This window comes from Pongo abelii, chromosome 4, assembly GCF_028885655.2.
Source record: "Pongo abelii isolate AG06213 chromosome 4, NHGRI_mPonAbe1-v2.0_pri, whole genome shotgun sequence".
In the NCBI taxonomy this organism is placed as follows: Eukaryota; Metazoa; Chordata; class Mammalia; order Primates; family Hominidae; genus Pongo; species Pongo abelii.
Window position 1 is genome coordinate 63921138 of NC_071989.2, and position 22882 is coordinate 63944019.

The following is a 22882-nucleotide window of genomic DNA, read 5'->3' on the forward strand; positions in this document are numbered from 1 at the left end:
GAAGTCCAAATCCACGTTTATATAGACCTAAACATAGATTCTCATATGCCTTGTACCATTATACATGTATAGACCTTTAATAAAACTATCAGATGAGATCATATAAAAGGTTACTATTAGGAAACAGCAGAAGGCAGTATGAGACATCTTGCTTTCGTTATATGTGAGTGTAGTAAGCTAAAAATTGCCCCCCAAAGGTATCAGGCTCTAATCTCTGAAAGCTACCTATGAATGTTCCCTTATATGGCAAAGACCTTGCAAATGTGATTAAGTTAATGATCCTGCGATTGGAAGATCATCCTAGATTATCCAGGTGGGCCCTAACTGCAGTCAAATGAATCTTTACAAGAGGGAGGCAGAGGGAGACTTAGACAAAAAAGGAGAAAGCAGTGTGACCACAAAGGCAGAGATGGGAGTGATGCGGCCACATGCCAAGGAATGCCTGCAGCCATAGAAGCTGGGAGAGAGGCGAGGAAAAAACTCCCCCTCACAGCCTTCAGAGGTTGCACAGCACTGCTGACACCTTGATTTTGGCCGAGTGAAATGGAGTTCAGACTGTTCTCAGGAACTGGGAGGGAATATATTTCTGCTCTTTTAAGCCACCAAGTATGTAGCAATTTATCATAGCAACCATAGGAAATGAATGGAAGAAAAAAGGAGAAATCACTTTCACAGAAATGGGAGTTTGTTCTATCTGCTTTTTCAAAGAAAGAGCCAACAGTTCTAAAAGAAAGAAACACTTTTGGTTATTCAAAGCCATTGGGCCTGGGCCCATCAGCCAATTTCCAGCTTGAACAATGAACAGGTGATTAAATGATAATACAATAATTTCTATATGTGGAAAAATATGCTAGCACATAATTCAATGAAGTGTAATGACAAAGCCAAAATTAGCCCAAAAGAACAAAAACTAGTGGAAAATGTCAAATAACTTCTATGTCTAGTCGTCATTAAGCTTATTACTGAAAAGATCCCAAGAAAGCAGCAGTGGAGGTGGGGGCAGGAGTAATCACTAAAAGCAAGACCCTGATCCTTCCCTGCTCAGAATATTCAGGGACCAAAGTTTAATAATCCATTCAGTTGATTGTACTCTCCATTAAGTTGTTATAAATTAATTTCTATCCTATGGGAAGTGTGTTCACAATTTCTTAAAATGTGTTTTCTTGGTCAATAAATCCAGATTCTGGGAGAAGAGGTAATTAGACAAAAGTCATAACCCAGAATTGATTGTATCATTTTCTAAATGTGGCCCCGGACACCTGTGTCCATATTGCAGCAGCAGGCAGAGACAAAGACAGATGATCTCCCACCCACAACAGTACAATGGCTGAAATGCAATTACTGGCTTTATGGAAAAGCAAAAGGGCCAGGCACCGTAAATCTCAAACTGGAACACTTTGCTTTTTAATGAGTCTAAATTATTTCAACAAGCACTGGAATTAAAATCAATTAGCTTCATGCTGTGATTGGAAGAAATCAGTGCCCTATAGAATTTAATTTTTATTTTGTTTATACATTCTTTGAAACGAACAATAATTTTTCTAAATTTGTAAAAAGCTTTTATTTAATTTTAAAATCCGATGATTTACCTTTTCTGTGTACTCACATGCTTAATTCTTCAGGACACAAGATTTTGAGCAAAAGTTTTTGTGGTTTAGCTTTTCCCATTTAGGCAGATATAATTTATGGTGAAGAGCAAAAATGTTGCTTGCTTATCTTGGGTAGGCTGACATGGTATGGTTTAGAAAAATAGTAAATTTATTCTGGGATAAGAAAGTATTTTTGGACTACACTATAACAAGTATTTTCCTCACAATTATTTTGCCAAAGTATGATCTTAAGTATAATAGAGAGTGGAGGTTTCTTTCAGAAGCTGTATCCATCCATATATCGCCCGGGCTGGAGCACAGTGGCATGATCATAGCTTACTGTAACCTAGAACACCTGGGCTCAAACAATCCTCCCTCCTCTGCCTCCCGAGTAGCTGGGACTACAGACATGCCCCACCACACCCAGCTACTTGGGTTTTTAAAAAATGTTTTATGGAGACTGGGGGGCGGAAGTGGGGAGAGGTCTTACTACATTGGCTAGGCTGGTCTCAAACTCCTGGCTTCAAGCAATCTCCTGTCTCAGCCTCCCAAAGTATTGGAATTACAAGCCTGAGCTGCCGTGCTTGGCCAAGCATGAGTTTTATTTGCAAATGATGTGGTGGTTTTGCCTCCTCCAGTGAAGGGCGGTAGAGGGCTGGGAACATTTAGTGCTTTCAATTAAAGGTGTGAAAGCGCACTCAACCATCAGCTGCCTAAAACACTCTCCCAACTTAGTAGGTTATTGGCTTGAATTGACTCTTGAAATTAGAAAAACTTATCAAGGAAGCCAAATAGTAATCAAATCCATTTGATCATTTATACTCAACTAAATAGTTCTGAACTTCTGTTACAATTGAAATTGTTTCCTGGGTATTTTTTTTTCATCAACGAGATTGAAGAGGACTAATTATAATATGTGTTAATAAGTGTCTTCATTAAGCATTTCAGAGAAAAGGTTTTCATCATCTTCACCAACTCCATAACCTGTCTGCAGGTTTCTTTTCCTTCCCAAAATGTTCTGGAGGTGCTGGATAATAAATCGGAGCCATTATAAAACGACTGAGAGTTGACCAGGGTCCTATCTGACAGAGGCCATAAAACTGTAGACTTTAGGAAAAGATTCACATTCTATTTGCATGAGAAAAAGGAGACAGGATCTGGAAAAGGGAAAGCCAGGAAGATTAATAGTAAGTTTTTACTCTTCCCAAGTCACAAATAAATATGTGCATTTTTGAACACACAAGCTAACCAGAATTGGAATGCCTTCAGATTAACAACCACTGTACTGTACTTATGGGTGATGTTCTGTGCTTTCTCAACATAAATTTAATGTTTTAATGTTTTCTTATCTTATTTTCATAATAAACTTGTGTTATTTTTATACTCAGAAACTAACACACACACATACACACACACACACAGAAACATCAAGATAACTTACTCCCCTGAAAGAGCCAGAGTTAGCATTTTGGTTTATATCCTTACAGAATTCTCTCTGCACACCCCCTCTCCTCCCCACATTATTGATGTTCTTTATGACTATTAAAGCGGAAGGGGAGACAGAGTATTTCAATGACATGCACAGAAATTTAACCCAACATCTTTTGTAAAAACACCTTAATTTAGCTAAAGCACTCTCAGCTGTTCTGACCCACTGGGATGAGGTTATTGGAGCTCTCCCAGCCCCAGGCTTCATTCCTCCTCCAGCCTTTGCTATGCCAGAAAATGAAGTGTTCGATTCCCACATGAGACCCCATTACATTTTTCTCAGCCCTCCCCTCTCATTGTCACTCAGGGAAATGTACTGGAGAACACCAGGGGCTCTACCCAAAGGGAAACAGTAAGTGGGTTATAAGGTGAAGCAAAAGTCACTCTCCTCTAACGGCCTCATTTCCATTCATTAAATTACTGTAGCACACTAGGGTAAGTACAGTGTCCTAGAAAATTGCCTTCGCCTGTGAAACTCGACTTTCAGCTATTAGGAGAGGAAAGGAATTTCTCACATTTCCAAGAATGAAAAGATAATAACATAAGCCTTAGCTACCATTTATTTAGTGTTTGCTATATGTGGGGAAATGTGTCAAGCATTTATTAGCTATACATCTATTATCTGTCTTATTCCACATTTAAACACTAGAAGGAAGGCATGGCTTAGTTGACAGGAGTATGACCTAGAGTCAAGGGCCCTGGGTTCGAATCCTAGCTCTGCTACTTATAACCTGAGCACCTGTGGACAAGTTGTTTAACCTTCCTGTGCTTTAGGATCTAAGTCTCTAAGTGGAGATAATAGTAATATAATAAAAGGCTTAGAACAGTGCTTGGTACATGGTGAATGTTCAAAATGCTGTCAACTATTATTGCTATTATTTTTCCCATTTTACACATGAGGAATCTAAGGTTTAAAGCATGGGTAATTTGCCCTAAGTCACTTAACTAATCCAGACCTTCTGACTTTAGAGGCCAAGGAACTTGTGCTCAGTCAGTAAGTAGTCAGCAGTAGATCAAATAGCAGCAATAGGGCGCCTGATTCCTAAATTATAAGCTCTCTCTGCCTATCACACAGTAAAGGTGCAGAAAGTGTGGGTTGCTGTGCTGAGCTTCTATAGACTGTAAATTTATCTTAGATGTTCCTTTCAGGAGAAAGAAATTGTCATACCCAGCAGTGTGTGCCTTGTATAAAAAGCCTGATAAACATTCTAATGTTGTACATGATAAAACAATCTCTCATCTGTCCTTTGAGTGAAAGCACTGGACCAGGCCACTGGTGTGGCAGGTGTACACGTGGGAGAGGAAAGGGTGTGTGGCGAGAAAAGCCAGACACCCAGTCTATTCAGGAAGGAGAGCAAAACTCTCTCTCCACCCCTCACTCATGGGACTTCCCAGGTTGTGCTTCTAGACAGAAGCCTTCTCCCATCTCCATATGGACCAGCAATCAAGAGCCTTTCATCCTAGACACCCCTGTGTGGCCCTGAACCTTAATATAACACATCGCCTGCTCTGGTTCCACCATCATTTCTTCCCCCCTGCTTCAAGGACAGCAATGCCCAAGAGAAGGGCTGCTCCTTCAACTCAGATGCTGGAATAAGGATGACATGTAGAGCAGACCCATAGCCAGTCCACACGAATGGACGACATAAGTGAGATACATTTTTGTTATTGGAAGCTGCTGAGATTTGTTTGTCACTGCAGCATAATCTAGAGGATCCTGGCTACTGTGTCCACTGTTTGGATCATATTGATCTAAAATATCACATATTTGCAAAAGTAGTTGAAAATAATGCTTGCAATGATCGTATTCAATTAAAAAAAAAAAACTAGAGCTACAGCCAAAGCATCTTTATATGACTGTATAAAGAAATCTTTATATGACTGTATATAGAAATCTTGTCAGTATTCTAAATGCAAACTGACCCTGGACATGTTTTGATGTCCTTGGGAACATTTCAGCTCCCCCGCACAATGGAGTTTTAATTCTAATCCTTTTTTTCCTCTTCTGGGTGCATCTGTGAGCTAGAGAATTCATACTTCCCTTTTCGGCATCACATTCAGAGCTTTAACTAGCGTCATGACCAGTTCTCTTAAATGCATCCCAGACAAAGGCAATTGCAAAGCAAAAGCCAAATTCAACTTTGCCACATCATACTGGAGAGAAATGGCTCAAAGGTTAATGGCAGACATATGGTTTACACTTGCTATTTCCTCTAAGCTTAACTTTGGATTTTTTTACTCCTTAGTTGTGTAAAGCTATAGCCAAATCAGCTCTCAGATGCATGTATATACTGTTTCAGAATGGAAAAAGAAAGTTGAATGGCAAACAAGTGAAATAGTTGTATTCAAGAAGACTATTTGGAAACATAGATTTTTAGAAAATAAAATCACATATAAGTAAACATGTCTGATCAGTCAGATTCCTGGCTAGAATGCAAAAAAAAAAAAAAGTGTGACGGCTTAGCCAGTTAAATAAGAAAGTATGTGGTGGTAGTAGTGCTAAGCACCAGTGAAGTTTAAAACAAATGGCTTCAAATACAGATTATACACACACATATTTATAAAGACACACTTATAATATATTAAATAATGGATATAATATTACATATTAAATATAAATGCAAACACATATATCCTGCAGGACTTATTCCTGCCACTATGCTTTGGATTTTAAGTCAGTCTTCAGTGATAAAGAGATCCCTTTTTATTTATTAAATACACAGTTTAAATTTTCTCAGTGTTTTCTAACGATTATGTCTCATATGCTCCCTACAGATTGTCCAGTTTTAAAACCTCCGCAGCTGAAATGAGTAATTGCCTGGGCAAAGGGTCACACCTGCTTGGTTTAACAGGATGCAGACAAATGAGAGGCCCGCCTGGCAAAGATGCTCAGTCCGGCTCAGCAGCACAGACGTCAGGACTCACCAGATATTGGGTAAAAACAGAAACTTCCTCTGTGCTGCTGTCAGAGTTCAGTCTCACCAACCTCCTGAGTCTAGGGGAACTTATGACTGGAAAAGTTATAGTTCTGTTTCCCGCACTGTCCACATCATTGGTCACAGCTTTCAGGTCATGAGATGAAAGGGGCTTCACAGAACCTAAGTGAAGATTAAAACATGTATATAAGTATAAAGCACAGAAAAGCTGCCAGTTAACAAAATAATCTGTGTAGATCTCTGAAAACTCTCTGGAAAACACTTGGTTATAACTTGGTTATAATAGGGGGCACTGGCTAGCTCTAACTTGAAATTGGGCTATAAGATTCCAGTGATCCCTGAGGCATCTATCTGTGGACATAATTTGCTACTAGGGCCCCAGATGAAACAGGCTTCTTACCCCCAGCCCAGGCCTAGGTGTCTGATCCCTAGAGAAAGGAGGCAATGCCTGGGTGTGTGACCCCAGGCTCAGCTCCCAGTACATGAAAGGGAAAGCAAACTGTGTAGTGCCGAGAACACAGGAGATAGCACTCTCCCCTTGGAGGGTGGGTAGAGGTGTCCTGGCCTGATGGCAGCTGTAGGTGCTCAATGGAGTGCCCATCTGCTGATATCTAGGGGCAGAGGGTGGCTCTTGAACAAATGTGAGACATCTCCTGGGGACCCTGACAAATGCATGGACATTGTGGGGATTGAAGGGCACATGTGAATGCCATGGGGGGAAGAACCAGTGACACATGGGTTTGTGTGCTAATGTGACCTCATTAGTAACCAAAGGCCAGAGAGACTTGGGGACACTCAAGTTAGAGCCAGAGAGGCTTGCGAACGTTCAAATGCTCTGTGGCAAAGGATCAGTGTTACCTAATTCACCAGGGACAAATAATTTTATAAAATACAATAAAAATGTTATAGCAACATCAAATTGCTATACAAATTTCTAAACACTTCCTGTTGCTTTCGGTTCTTATTGGTTCACAGACTGGAAGGCCCGTGGACCACATTTAGAGGAGCACAGAGTTGGAGTACATATCCCTTTACTTTGCAATGATTTGGAGAACATCTCCAACCTTACAGGATGGCAGGTCTGAAATTGACTCACGTGGGTCTTCCAGCCCAGAATCTTCTCTCATCTCGTTTGTTTGAGCCTTTGCTAAAGGTTTTAGCATTAGGCCTTTGCAGGGTAGCCCCCTGAAAAGGCACTTTATAAATTGTTTATGAAGTTGAGTTAACTATCTAACAATAACTAAGCTTCCTGAATGATATCCTGTTTTGCTTTCCTTGCTCAGCCATTGTAGTCTTAGAGAGCAAGGGCCATCGACCATAGTACTCAAACTACACTAGGCACTGGCTAAGTCCAAAGAGACACCAGCATTGTATCTGCAAGATTTCCAAACTTGCAAGGATTGTCCTAAGCCTTCAATTTGGAGGCTCCATTTAAAATGTCTGAGAACTTTGGGATGGACACTTGGTCCTGGGGCTCCTTGGGGGTGAAGGTAAGAGTGCCTGGGCAAGTCAGCCACAGGAACACAGTTCCACGCCAAGTTCAGGACTGTCTTGGCACAAGTTTGTTTATTACACAACATGTTCATATGATGCTGGTAACTGCCACTCGCATTCCTTTCACTTCTTGCTGCTGACATTTTTTGCAGTCATTGCCACCCTCTGGCTTCTGGAGCCGGGAGGCTAGAATCAGAGGTCACTCCAGGGAGACTAAGAGCAGTGTTTCTGTGCCCTTAGTCTATGCTACATAAAGCCATACTGGGGACCTTCCTTTGTCACCTGTCAAAGTAGAATGCCCCTTCCTATCAGATGGATTATGTCTCTAATGTGTGTGGTCTCTGGCCACCCCAACATCCAACTTGTCCATCTTCAGTTTTTCTTAGAAACCTTTCCCCACTGTGCCTTTTTTCTTATAAAGGGCCCTGATTTATAATTCACTCGTTCCATCATGTCCAGGGTTGCCTTTGGCAGGTAGGACTCTTTTTAAAATATATATTATTTCATTTATCTCAGCCTTTTGGAGTAGAGGAGCCACCAGAGCTGTCCCAGGCCAAGAGTGCTTTTCTCTCAGCCATAGTACATCAATCTTCATCCTCTTCTCCAGCTACCTAAGCCAGAAGGGTATCTAGGTTTAATTCCTACTCAGCAGTCACTCTGAACATGTTCAGTAAGCAAGACTAGCTCACCCCTGGTTGCAATTGCCTGACAAGCCTCTCTTATGACCCAGCCCAACTCTCTGAAAGACAAGCATCATTTCCCTCCTGCCCACTGCATTTCATCCAAGCAGTTCATATTTTCATCAATGAGCTCCAGGCATTTAATTTGGAAATGATTTCTCTAAGGTCCTACCTAAATCTATATCCATAGAATAACTGCCTAATAAAAAGTATGGTCATAAGAGGCTCTGAAACCACATCTGTTTGGCAAGACTTCACTCTGTATGCCCTTCACGGAGATTTGAAAAAGCAAATCTACATTCTGAAGTCTCTGAGAAATCATGGAGTAAAGAAATCTGTTTTATTCTCCTTATAAACACAGGATTTTTCAAAATCCTTGTATCCCAGCATGTTTGTTTCAAGAAAAACCATAGCCAGATTTTCATGGGCACTAGGCTTGGAAGCCTTAGATATTTCTTCAGTAAACACTATCAGGTACCTAATATGTGAAAGGCCCTACAGTGAGAAGCAGAGATCTAACAAGACACAGCCCTACCCTCTCTTTTAGATTCATAACCCTAAGAAGTATGCATTTGTTTCCTCATCACTAAGAAGGGATGATAAGGCTTAGCACAGTTAAGCAAATTCCTTGAGGGTCAAGTGTAAGTCTCGCTGACTCAGAAGTGAGTATTTATTTTTAAGTTGACGCTATCTCATCTTTACTCTTCTACTTAGAACTCAATGGGGGAAATGACATCTGAGTCAGGAAACAATGTGATTAACCATTCAAGAAATCTGACTTATTCTCCTCCCCACCTTCCAAACTCATCCTTCCTTCCCTGGGTCTTCACTTCATAGTCTTGCTGTCATCCCTGGAGTGCCCTCCCCTCCTTGACACCACCCACCAAAATGCTGCTCATTCTGAAGGGGCAGCTCGAGGCTTGTCTTGGCCAACAAGCTCCCTTTGACCCTTGCAGTCTATGGGAAATTTCCCTCCTCCAAATTCCTACAGCTTACCCATTCTGTACCACTCACTGGACGCTTACTATATGTTTTACATGGTTAGTGTATTCTTGAGTGTAGAGCTCTCATTTCACCAATTAACAGGCCTTTAATTACTTCCTTGAGGATTGACAATCTTTTCTCATCGTTCTTGGTTACCTCCCACTAAATCTTACAATATTCAATTCAGTGTTTCAAGAGCCACTGACTAAAAGGTTTACAAATCCCTGCTCTAAACCCTTTAGTAACACACTGTGAGTCCCTCTCCTTTCTTTTCTCCTTCAGTTCTTGCCATGGAGGACAGACAGCTGGTGGTGAGATGTAGTCCCTTCTATCTCATGACCAGAGACTGAAGTCAGACTTTTCCAGGAAGACCCTTGCCTGAAGGGCTGCTTAACTCTGGGTCTATGTAAGCCTATATTCTAGACCATTCTAAACAAAACTCTCAAGGTCAATCCCTCCCCAGTACTTTAAAAAAAAAAAAAAAGCCAAGTACGATTTGGATAAGCAGAAAAACTAGGTCCTAAAGCCACAGTATATTCCAACACACCACCACCAAATATAAACAAACAAAATCAATGGCAGCATTCAAGGTGAAAAACTGGTTATAAAACTCCTTTCTGGGGAGTAAAGTTTACAGAAAGAAATAGAATGTGTTTCAATTTATATACGTATAAAATATAATAAAATGAAAATACACTTTGGGTAAATTTTTTTCTTAGTTCATAAAAAAATGTTCATTTAGAACGGTAATCCTTTCTACTTTAAAATAAGCAACTTGACAGATAATTTTCAAATTTGTCAGGGCATAGAAGTCACGGTTAACCTTAAAACATTCACCATACTAAGTATTATAATAATTATTTTGGCTTACCATGCAAATTCTGTGAGTCTCAAGCTAGGGCCACTTTTTAAGGCTGGGTGCAAGAAGGAAGCAAAAGAGAAATAGCCAAAGTCGGACAAGCTGGTAGAGGAAGTCTGACTAGTAGGGGATAAATGTGAGTCAAAAAAAAATTTGTTGACTAAAGCCAGGTTGCAATATTTCCCTAACGAAGGAGAGTAAAACATAGAATTTCTACATAATCGCTGCTTATTAAATTGCTATACATATTTTTCTGGTTGTGCATGTCAAAATTCTTCAGTAATATCAAGAAGGAGATAAAATAAACAGCTACCATGATGGCCGCATTCTCAGGAAACCAACATTCTACAGCAGAGACAGCCCTGGGACACCAGCCCAGACATACAGCAGAGGAGCAGCCCCATGCAAGAATGGGATTTGGAGTCAGACTTTGCACTCAGTCATGAGCTTTAGGATCCCTATTAGTTACATGACCTTGAGCCTTCCCAAGCCTCCATGGTTTTTATTTAATTTAATTTTTTTTTTTTTTTTTTTTTTTTTTTTTAGTGACAAGATCTCTCTCTGCCATCCAGGCTGGAGTGCAGTGACACCATCATAGCTCACTGTAGCCTCAAACTCCTGGGCTCAAGTGATCCTCCTGCCTCAGCCTCCCAAGTACCTGGGACTATAGACACACACAACCACACCTTGCTAACTCCATGTTTTTTATCTGCCAAATGGGGAGGACCAAAATTTGCTTTTATATATACTCTCATTTAAATCCTTGTAGCAACCCAGTGCAACAGATAAACAACATAAAACACTATAAAGGCACACGATAATTACCTGCACTTCTAATTATTTCACTATCTCAAGCTAGCTATATTCTGCTAAGAGGGGAAAGAGAAAAAGGGAAAGACCCAGCCCTGCTTTTGTGAAATTTCTACAAGTGAATTCTACCCCCACACTCCTATCAAGGGATTAGTGATATCAGTAAAGTTATAAATTAACTTATGTGCAAAGCTGAAATTGAGATGGATCCCCTATCGATCCAGTTCCCAGGAATGCTTTACCAATCTGACTCACAAAGCACCAGGAAAGATTCCTGTGCAGATAGCCTAACGTTCATATCCACATCATCCCCTGAAAACGTCCACCCAGCAGTACATTTGGAGGCCCACAGGTCCTTGCATCATGGAATGGGTAGAAATGTATCTTTGTTACCCTCGGGGACCACGTGGCAGGGAACAAAGGAGACATAGTCAGACTCTGCAATTCTGTACAAGTACTCCCTAGAAACATGATTTAATAAAAGGTAGGTCAATGGCATAACAAGCTCTCAAGTCCTTGTTATCTAAGCAAACCCTGAGAGTTCTGATACCTCACACACACACACACACACAAAAAGGTTACAGACTGTTAAAAAAGATTCCCAATATACTCAAAAGTCACCATTTTAAAAAGAGAGAGACAGAGAGAGAGAGAGAAGTCTGAGTCTGATTCATAACAGGGGTCCAAAACCAAATGTTCTTTTTCATTTGTTTGTTTTTCTAGAAATAGCACTTTGAAAGTTGTATTTAATGAAACATGCAATTAAGAAGAGAACATTTTCTGCCATTAGGCACTTTGAACTCTTCATTAATCCAGAAACAAAATGGAGATGAAATCAAAAGAATGACATCAAAAAGAATATAGAATTTTGTATTGGGTGTGCTCTGACAGACTATGACCAAATAAAGATAAAGAGGGAAACACAAACAGCAGGGTTGACCTGTGCATTTTCCACTGTACAATCTCAGATTTTTCCTGATAGACCTTTCAGAAGGGTGACCTTATGTAAATCACTTAGCCTCCCACATCTTGGTTTTATCAACCTACTTAGGTTGTTATGTGGAATAATGAATTCAATTAATGGTGGAGCACTTTGCAAATATAAAATGCTAAGAGAGACTACTTAAGCCCAAGTCTTTGTTTGTGGCTGATGATGGACAGATGCACCAGGGGAGAACCAGCTGGTTTCAGCAACAGCCTCATCTGCAGCTGGGCTGCAGCCACTTTGAGGGTTATTAGTTGCCTCCATATCCATTTAGAAAATGTAATGGATTGGCTCTCACGTTTAGCTTGCCTTTAACTCTCTTTGCTACTTTTCTAGGAGAAATTATTTTCTCTACTCACCAAAAGCAAATATTGACCTGGTAGTGGACAAATAAATCAATCCAGCAAGCTAATTTTTGTTTCAATCCTTCATTGAAAATAGTAACTTCAGTTCTTCTACCTACTTTGCCCTTTAATGGGTGGCAGCTAGTGGAGAAAGCCCAGCTTTAAGGTCTGACAGACTTAATCTTTCTGAGCCTCAGTTTCTTTTATTTATTTTTTTTCTTTTGAGACAGCGTCTTGCTTTGTCACTAGGCTAGAGTGCAGTGGTGCAATCTTGGCTCGCTGCAACCTTTGCTCCCAGGTTCAAGTGATTCCCCTGCCTCAGCCTTCTGAGTAGCTGGGACTATAGGTGACCGCCACCACGCCTGGCTAATTTTTTTTTTTTTTTTTTTTTTGTATTTTAGTTGAGACGGGGTTTTACCATGTTGGCCAGGATGGTCTCGATCTCCTGACTTCATGATCTGCCCGCCTCAGTTTATCTCGAAAATGGAGTCATTCCTCCCTACGGCCCAGAGGACTTCAGATGATAAAAAGACATGGATGGCAGAACTGCACCTCCTGTGGTGCCTGACAGGTGGTAGTGAGTCAATGATTCCTTTCTATTGTGGATTTCACAGTTTTAGAAAACCAAAACTTCTTTTGTGCAAGTCTCTAGAGCAGTCCTCTCCATTTTGAAAATACGATAATCCTTTCATAAAAGTGAAAAACTTTCTAGGCCCTCACCTAACAATACTTGTGTAATACTAACAACACATAATTGGCAGAAACTTCCTATCAATTCAGTGCCTCTTCAGATGAACTGTATTGTATTTAATCAGCACATCTTCATACATTTGAAAAACAGAAACATGTATGTGGAAAATACCATTCGGTCTAGAAACTATGCTTTGGTACATATGTAGGTAGATTTAGGACCTTGTGGCAATGAAGCTAACCTCCACGAATCCAGGCTACAGGTTTGGAACTACTAGGTGAGAGCATTCGCATAGTAAATTATTTTCCGATTCTTTGGGGATCCTTTGCATTAACTGTGAAGGTAGTCAGGAAATTAACTTCATTTGGATTTAGAGGATGTTTTACCTTTATTTTCTTTGCTATATTTTCAAAGAACATAATTTGAAATAACTGAAAACAGAGCTTTTTTAACTTTCTCATCCAGCCCTCCTAGCTCATGCGCCCTCCCATTCCTGCTGCAGGCTGGAATGGCCTGCTTCTCCTCTGACAGGGGAGAACAAATCCTTGCAGAGTGGCTGGGTCACCTTCAGCAGATTTACAACAGTCATTTGGCCTATTGATTTATTGATGAACAGGAGGAAGACGGCAAGGCCTCTTTCAAAGTCAGGATCTCTTAAAATTAAAGTTATATTAATTAATTCATTCATTCACATATTCATTCATTGAACAAATATCTCTTTGTTTTGTTTACTAATGTATTCCTAACATCTGGAACATATAACTGGATACATAATAGGTGTTCAATATTATTTCATTCTTTCAACAAATTTTTATTAAGCACCTACTATGTTTTATTAAGCACTGCTAGGTGCTAAGGATACAACAATGAACAAAACAAAGTTTGTGGCCTTATAATCTATAGGGAAAGACAGACAACAAACAAATATCCAATTCAATCTGTACTATAAGGTCAGGTATTCTGGGAGAGCGATAGAAAGTGGCAGAGAAGGGATGCTATTTTAGTGGTGTTCAGGAAAAGGCTCTCAGAGAAGCTTATATTTGAGCACATTACTTACTCAAATTTGACAATTTGAGTAAGTAAAATGAGAGTTATAGGAATGCTAATATTTGCTATCATTAGCCTTAATAAAACATGTCACTTTTTTAAAAAGTCTAGTGCCTGGAAAGTTTCTACATGGCCTGTGGTTTTCAGTCATATGACCATCACATTAACCACTGATTAAAGTGCATTTTAGTTTCACATTGTTTTTCTCTATAACATACCAGCATGTACAAAAACTAGCTGGCCCTCATTTATTTGTGCCTGGGAGAAGTTCTGAATGCTTTGGCTGGGAAAGGACTTAAGAGCCAAATGCCCATTGCTGGGTGTAGTGACCCAGTAGGCCAGGTCCTGTGGAGAGGAGTCCCCATCTTCTGCACAGAGGTCATCTGCACTGGTCATCTCAGTGAAAGAATTCATCCACACCTTAAAAAGAAGAGAATCACAGATCTTTTGAGGACCAATGTCAATCACATCACATTAGTAAACTGGATAGCAATGACGTCCTGTCTTGTTGGACAAAGATTTAAAATCCAAAGCAATTCACCAGAGTTTTTAAAGCATGAAGTTTTTTCATTGGAAACAGATGTATAATTAAATGCCAGGTGAAATACAAAGCATGAAGTAGTGTTTAGTTAATTTATGAGGTTTATGAGGTTTCAATAAAGAAATAGTATTCATAATTAATCCAATTTCATTATGTGAAGTGCACGTACATTTGTATAATGTAGAAAAACACCAAAAATTGATAAGGACTAAGCACCTTTTGTGTGTATGGCACATGCTGGATACTGTACATGGGGTCTCAGGTAATTCAGAACCTACCTCATAGGATTGATTTAAGGATTTCCATTCATTGCTGTAAGATGCAAATTATTTCACTAGGTTTTAAATAGTTGAGGGAAAAAAAACACACACACTGCATATTTTTTTATCCTATTTGTCCTACCTGTCTTGCAAGAACACAAATATCTGGTTCTTATGGCCTTGCAATGTTTGCTGTGCTGATAGCACACATCTACAATTGTATCTGTGTACTAGTCCCTGTTTTCCAATTACATTTAAAATCTATTTATATTGCCTAAACATCTTAATTTAACAATTCATCAAGCATTTATTGAGCATTTACTATCTTCCAGACAATGTTCTGGGTGTTTGCTGTACATCAGTAACCAAAAAAAGAGTCCTGTTCTCAGGAGCCTCCATTCCAGCAGGAAGGGACAAAGGGACACAGAGAAGAAACAATGGCATAATAAAGAAATGAATTAAACAGTGTGTCCAAAAAAAGTCATAGCACTACGAAAAAAAAGAAAAAATAAAGCAAGATAAGTGGGGGCCTCAGGAGTGAGCAAATGTTAAGTATGAGGTTCAGTTTGAGGAAAGACTGGAAGGAGGTGAAGAGGGAGCCAGTGAATATGTAAATATCTAGGGGAGGACCATCCAGGCAGAGGAAACAGCCCAAAGGCAGGCCTCATCTGTTGGAGGACTAGGAAATCGGTCAGTTGGAAGGAGCAGAATAAGCAAGATGAAGAGTAAAAGGAGATGAGTTGAAACATAATGAAGGTTGTCATATTGTTCGGGGTCTTGAACGCTACTGTGAAAACTCTGGTTTTTCCTTGAGTGCAATGATGGATCATTGCAGAGTTTTAGGTGAGGACTGACCTGGTCAGACTCATGTTTTCACAGAATCCTTTGGCTTCTGTGTCAGGAATAGACTGTGGGAGGGACAAGATAGAGGCAGAGAGACCAGTTAGGAGGTGACTGCAATAATTCCAGAGAAGGATGACAGAAGAGAGTGGCCCCAGAAGTTGCAGAGGTGGTGGGAAGTGGCCAAATTCTGGGTGTCTGTTGAAGACAAAACCAGCAGAGCTTCTGGCTATTTCAATGTGGTGAGGTGTGAAAGAAGGAAAGGTGGTGAGAATGACTCTATGACTTGGGCCTCAGAAACGAGGACAGGGTTACCATCAGGTGAGATAAGGAAAGATGAATGTAGAGTAGATTTGGGGAGTAAGATCAGGAGTTCAGTTTTGAACATGGGTTTAAAATGTTTATATGGACGCTGAATCACATTTGATGGAATTTGGCTGTTTTAAGTTTCTCTAATCATGCAGCCACAGGATACTTCACTAACACTAAAGACAAGTAGTTTTATCACTAACTCAAATTTCACATTTATATCTGTATTTGTATTTATATATATTTTTCTTACCCACAGAAACACCATGTGCACATACCCATGCATACGTGTCATTCTTTATTCTCTGGCTAGAACTTTATCATCTTCTACGCTTTTTGCTAACTTGTTTAAAAATTCAGTCCTAAATGACTTAATAGATGATCTCTCCAGTTAAAGAGAACCATTTCCCTCAGTAGAATGAGCAGTTTGTGAAATAACTTACTCCAATTAGATGATGGATGGCATCATCTTGAGACAGGAAATTCAGAAAGTATTTAAGATTCCTATGTTTTCATGTCAGGTATAATGGGGCTGGAAGATAATCTATTCTGGTTCCTTCTAATACACCAACTACTGATAACCCAGGAAAAAAAAACTACTTTGTGAATTATCCTTTAATTTCTTAAAAGTTAACAGATGAGACCATAAAGTAATTGTACATAAATAAATACCCACATACTCCACATATATACACATGTGCACGCATACACACACACACACGAACTTACACTGCCAAACCAATGTTTAACTCCTCAAAGTAGTTATGTTGAAAAATAACATATGCCAACAACAATACCACTGCTTGAAATTCTTTTAAAATTATTTTCAGGTTGTTCAAGGATGTTTGATTTAGTTTCTGTCCAGTTAAACCACCTGGGTTTGGGTCACTGCTTTGTTGCTTACTAGCTATATAACCTTGGGCACATTTCTTAACCTCTCTCTGCCTTAATTTCCTCATCAGTAAACTAGAATGATAGAGCTGTTACATAGACTGAGTGACTTAATATATGAAAAGTGCTTAGAACTGTTTCGTCGGGCACATAGTAAGCATTCAAGAAATATTAGCTTTATATGACCCATCTTCTTCATCAGATTTGGCTTTGAGGACAGATGTGATTTTTTAGTATTTCCAAAAAGTCACTTAGGGTGTGATTATTGCCATTATTGAGGCTATTCTATAACATATACTGCAGATTTTGTTTAATCTCCCAGCATTCTTTCATAACTTGGGGTGAATAGTTTATCTGTTTAATAATTGTGTTGTTGATGGACATGCCTATGTCTTGTCATTTGAATATGCCCACTGAAGATTTTGCAGCACTAAGCTCTAAGGACATCAGCTTTTAAATAGCTACCAGAAACGCGAATCAATACAACGTTCAAATAATAAGGTTTTGGCCTTCATTTAAACCCACGGTAAGTCTATAATAAAATGTGCAAGTTGGACTGTTTAACAAAATTCCAAGCCCACTCATTCTGGTTTTTCACTTTTTACATTTTTTAATCCATCCACATATCTCATCCTCATTTCTTCTAGAGCTCCAGCTGACTTGGAAATATGCTGCCATTTCTCTTCTCGTGACTTGTAGAGACAATCATTTTTTCCAAGGCCATGCACACCAAGCCTGGACAAAGCATGTTTTCCACTGTAGCTACTCTGCTATGGAACACTGCTTTCCCTCCCTCTCACCTCCGAAATATACAATCTTCCAAAACAAATGGAAAACCTGCCACTCAAAACAAGATCTAGTAACCTCAGGTCTCATTTCCACTCAAACCAAATTTAGTTCAATTAACGACCCCATTGCTTTAGGTAAGGCCTGATTTAGTGCCCAGTGCTTGGTAATGGAAACTTCAGGCAGACGAGGAGAAGGAAAACAAAGACCCCCAATTTGAATTCAGATTTTAAAGTGATCCAAAGCCCAAAAAAGAATAGTTCAAAGCATAAATATCAGAAAATAACACAAACCTGGAATAATAATTTTTAAATTGACCTTTAGCTTTAAGAGGAGTTTAGTGGTATTTAGAAACCTAATTATGATCCCATTTAATCCTAGTTGTAAACTTAATATTTAAAAGCCCAGACGTTTGGAGGCAGAGGTTGTAGTGAGCTGAGATCACGCCACTGCACTTCAGCCTGGGTGACAGAGCAAGACTTTGTCTCAAAAACAAAACAAGAAAAAACAAAACCCAGCCCTTTGCTGCGTTTCATACGAGGGATGTGAAATGCTCATGAATTCACTCTCCCACTGTTGGTCCCCAGAGAGCTTCAATTGGCATTTCAAACTTTGCTGCTCTAATTCTTCTACTATGACCAGCTCTCAAAGCTCCTTTTAGTGATGACAAGTATTTCTCAAAAGCAAGCAAATGGTTCTATTTTCAGTATAAAAACAACAAAACAAAATGTATAGTATTACTGAAAGAGGAACTTGAAAAACAGGAAAATGAAGCCCCCTTGTGGACAAAAATATGTTTTATCAGGTATGCACAAAATTCACTGATCATATTTGAATACAAAAATACTCACTAGAATATATTTCAGAGTAAAATGCAAAGGATTCACCCAAGATGGTCTAACTCCAATTCCCAATTCCAGTTTGTTGGGACACAAATGATCTCTTGTACCATTGAATGACCTTGGAGATCAGCCAAAAGCCCTGTGGCTTAAGGAAATGTTTTAATTCGTCAGGAGAAAGAAGTGTGTTTGAAATGGTGGGACACAGAGATTAACATTCAGATTGCTGGCTATGAACTCCCTCCAGAGTCTGAGATGTTTTCAGCAACTCTATCCCCCACGCTGCCACCTTCTTCTCCCACTTAGGCTGCAGACAGACTTCCTTGCCACCTCCTCCAGGCCCAGACGACAAGTAGGGAGAGTGAGTCATCATGCAGGATAATCCGAATGTCTTGAGAACATGCTGTTTGAAAAGTCAGAAACAGCACTGAATCTGAAGACTTTATCACATTTGCATTTGCATAACTGCCTTTGCCCCAGACTCTGCCACTAACTTTGTTATTTTGGGCAAATCACTTATAACCTCTTGATCTTTAATTCCACCTTCTTAAAATTGGAATAAGAGCAATACTCTCTTTATCTACTTCACCAGGTCCTTGAGCTTCTTCGCTAACTATGAAGGAAGAAGTGGGAGAACACTGTGGTTCCAAGCTCAAACTCGCATTCTAGCTCTACTATTTGCTGTCCACCAGCAGCCCTTCTGCTTTGGACCTTGGAGAAGTGTCAAAGCCTCTCTGCACTGCAGATTTCTCATCTTTAAAATAAAAATCATATCCCAGAGAGTTGTTGAAGATTCAGTGGGTAAATGTAAAGCGCATAGAACAATGCCAGGCACTGTAAGTACTATGTAAGTAATAACTATCGTTAGGGCCATGTAATGGACCATGTAAATGGTTGTTATTATTACTGTTTGATATGCTCTGAAATATAGAAATAAGAAATGTCACTGTCTGAAATAATCTCCTAAGTTTAAAACTTTGCCTGGAAAGAAGTAACTGGTAATCATAGCTTGGGAGAAACTATGCTATTGAAAACTGTATTCTCGTGGTTCTACTGTTTTGATAAAATGCATATGCTTTATCTATTAGCTTTCACAAAAAAGTAAACACACCTGATGTGTGAAAATTATTTAATAATGTTAAAGGTTATCAATTTATGAGAACACTCTGCAATTGATCAATACACACAGTCTTTCCAGAAAGTTTCTATGCTCATTTGCCATTGTTATTATACATTCTAGTGGATAAAAGAGATACCACACTCCAATAAAAAAATGAGGGGCAGACATTAAAAGGATGTCTTAAATGTCATAAATTGCCTACACAGGCTATCAAAATCAGCAAGGCCAATTCCCGGATGCCTCTTGGCTCTTTTTTGTCAAGTCTAAATTATGTCGACATTGGTAATAGCCATTGTGATTAAATCATAAAATTTCAGTGCACAAGACTTCATCATTCTAAAATCCTGACAGCAATTGCATTCACACTATACTGTAGACACAAGGAAAGCAACACTGTGATTATATACCCTAATCTACATCCCTTTTTCTTGGAATATTTAAAATTTCATAATGTGTTATTTTTCTTCCTTCATAACTTTGGGCCGCAACAGCAGTATGTAAAGTGGATCAGCCAGGTTTGCAGACAGTGTGGCTGGTACTTCCATCCCAACCTCCTTTCCTGCTGAAACGAACAAGGCAGAGGGGCAGGGTCAAGGGCAGGCAGGGTTAACCAGCAGGCAGGGCTGGGACCTTGAGGAGTCACAAGGAGACTTCAAAGCTGAGGGCAACAATCTGACTCCCCACCTAGAACAGAGCCCTCTTACATGTGGTAATGTATCCTGATAAAGCAGGACTTGGGGGTTGTTATAGGCTGTGTCAACTCTAGCACTACCCTATAGTACCAGTTTCTAGTGTCCTTGTGGATAGAAGTTCCAGCAGATGAACTTCTGGGACTTGACTCAATCCCATAAACATTATTATCCCACATTATCCCAGAAACAGGTGGAGTGATGAAAAAACATGTGATTCATATCTATAAAAGAATCTAGCTTTGCTACGTCAGTAGCTTACAATGTTTTTTCATTAATACCAAAACTAAAGAATACATTTTTCAAAGCAATCTAGTATACATATATATATTCTTATGTGTGTGTGTTTAAAACTCTATATATATGAAGCAAAATTTTCACAAAAACAATATTTACCCTCATTATACACAACACATTCTGATACTACCCATTCTATTTAATTTTTTAAAAAATTGGTTCTGACTCAATTAATTTCACAGCCCATGCCACAGGTTGCAACCTGCAGTTTTAAAATGCTATTACAGAGCATTCCCATTGTAGATAGCAGAGTGGGGGCTCTGGGCAAAGACAACCTGGCCACAAGACCCGCCCACTCTTCTAACCATATGACTTTAGTCAAGTGACTTAACCTTTCTGTGCCCTAAGTCTGTTGCAGTCTTCATTTTATTTCAAGAATCATTGAGAGAATTAAATGAGAAATCATTTAATCATTTATGTGATACTTTTAGAACTGAGCCTGACTCTTAGCAGGGGTTCAATAAGTGCTGGCCTGCTTCCCTGTCATTATCTCTGAAAGGCCTGTGGAACAAAACTGTCTGGCGCTGGGGGGTCCTTATGCCCAGAAATCAACTCTCACCATGGAGAGATATCTATTCACTCTCCTCCTCCCTCCAGCTGCTCCAGTCACATGAGCTTTCCATGTCGTCAAACACGCTCCAGACTCACTGTCTTTGCCCTTGATCATTCTTCTGCCTCGAGTGCTCTTCCCTCTAATGTTCCTATGGCTCCTCACTTCCCAGTCTAATCACCCTCCCCCAGCTTCCCACCTTTACTCAGAAAACAGTTCACCTCACAGGCTGAAGGCTGCCTGTCCTGAGAAAGTCCTGCTCAGAAGGTTGGCACTGCACTGGTATCTGGGAACTCGGCTATTAAACAGTTTCCCATGCTGATATAAAACTTTCCCTAAATTATAAGGGAGGCTTGCTGTGTCTAAACTGCTTGTATAAATAATGTGGTTTATGCTGGACACCTGCTTCCTTCTGGGGGTCAGGGATTTGGGTACATACTAAGCAGAGGGTGTCTACCTGACTGGCTCCCAATAAAAATCCTGGGCACTCAGTATCTCATGAGCTTCCCTTGTATCAACACTTTGCATGTGTCATGACAACTCGTTGCTGGAGGGATTAAGTGCATCCTAGGTGACTTTCCTGGAAAAGGACTCTTGGAACTTGACCCAGTTTCCTCTGGACTTCACCCCATGTGCTGGTTCCCTTTGCGGATTTTGCTTCACATTTTTTACTGTAATAAATCTTAGTCATGAGTATGCTAAATCCTATGAGTCCTTGCAAATCAATGGGGGAGATCTTCGGAGCCACCCACACACAAACCTCCATGCAAATATCACCGCCTTGAACAGACCTTCCCAGACCACCGTCTCTGTAGTATCAGTATTCTTTAATCGCAATCATTCTCTATCTCCTCAAGTGCTTTACTGAAGAGCAGATCTCATTCCATTTATAAAATAATTGTATTGTCTTCCCTACCGAACATAAACTCCATGAAGGCATTAGGCACTCAGTATTTGTTGAGCCTCTATAATGTGCCAGATACCATGCCAGGCACTGAGGACACCACAGGGAAAAGACAGATAAAGCCCCTTCCAAATGGAGCTTACATTTATGGGAGGAGACACAAAACAGATTTGTTTATTTGTTTAATATCAGAGGGTGCTGGGCACTAAAAAATATAACAAATAAGAGTCCAGGGATAAAGGATGGGATGGTGCTATTTCTTCTGGGGTGGTTAGAGAAGGCCTCTTTTGAGAGCATCATATCTAGAAGCTTGGGGAGCCATAGTCTAACCAGGCTACCTTCCCAGAGGAGGTAATACATCCACACTTAAAGGGAAGCCCTCTAACTAAATTCTGTATCATATGACTAGAAATCAACAAAATTCCAAAAGGCATTATTCACAACAGTCATAATTTAAACAAATAAAAAATTATTTGGCAAATAAGCCAAAACACCTTGATTTGGGAAGACTTTCATTGAATAGCACTCCATGACCATTACTTAGAATTCAAGAAACCAATTGTTGGGATTTCTTTCATTTAAAAAAAAAATCAAGAAAGTCCTCCCAAAACTTCTCCTACATCTTTACATGACTAGTTAGCATGTCCCACAATAGTACCTAGTCACCTCGAGACTTTAGACACACTGACTTTAAAACCAAAACTATTTGTACGTTTCTCAAAGAGAAGAGAAATGGTTCATCTGAAATGTAAAACCTCCACCTAGTCTAGACTAAAGTGAGTCTATCCAGTGTAAAATGGCAGCTCTACTGCTTCTCCATCTGTCTAAGTCTAGCTTCAGCCAGAGAATATCGACAAGCTTTACAGCCATAGAATCACAGGGCATTAGAACTGGGGTTTTGCTATTAAGGAAAGTAATGCCCAGAGAGATTTTGCTGAAGTTCACATGA

At 39.7% G+C, this 22882-nt stretch overlaps 1 protein-coding gene across 1 annotated transcript in view; it reads right to left on the reverse strand.

The window, feature by feature from the left end:
• The window catches only part of LOC112133484 (chondroitin sulfate proteoglycan 4-like), a 95012-nt gene that overhangs the window by 16016 nt on the left and 56114 nt on the right, over positions 1–22882 (reverse strand). The window contains exons 4-5 of the mRNA XM_054555559.2: positions 14126–14327; positions 6003–6175 (exon numbers count right to left, since the gene is read on the reverse strand). Coding sequence (XP_054411534.2) covers positions 6003–6175; positions 14126–14327 — 375 coding nt within the window. The remainder of the gene's footprint in view (positions 1–6002; positions 6176–14125; positions 14328–22882) is intronic.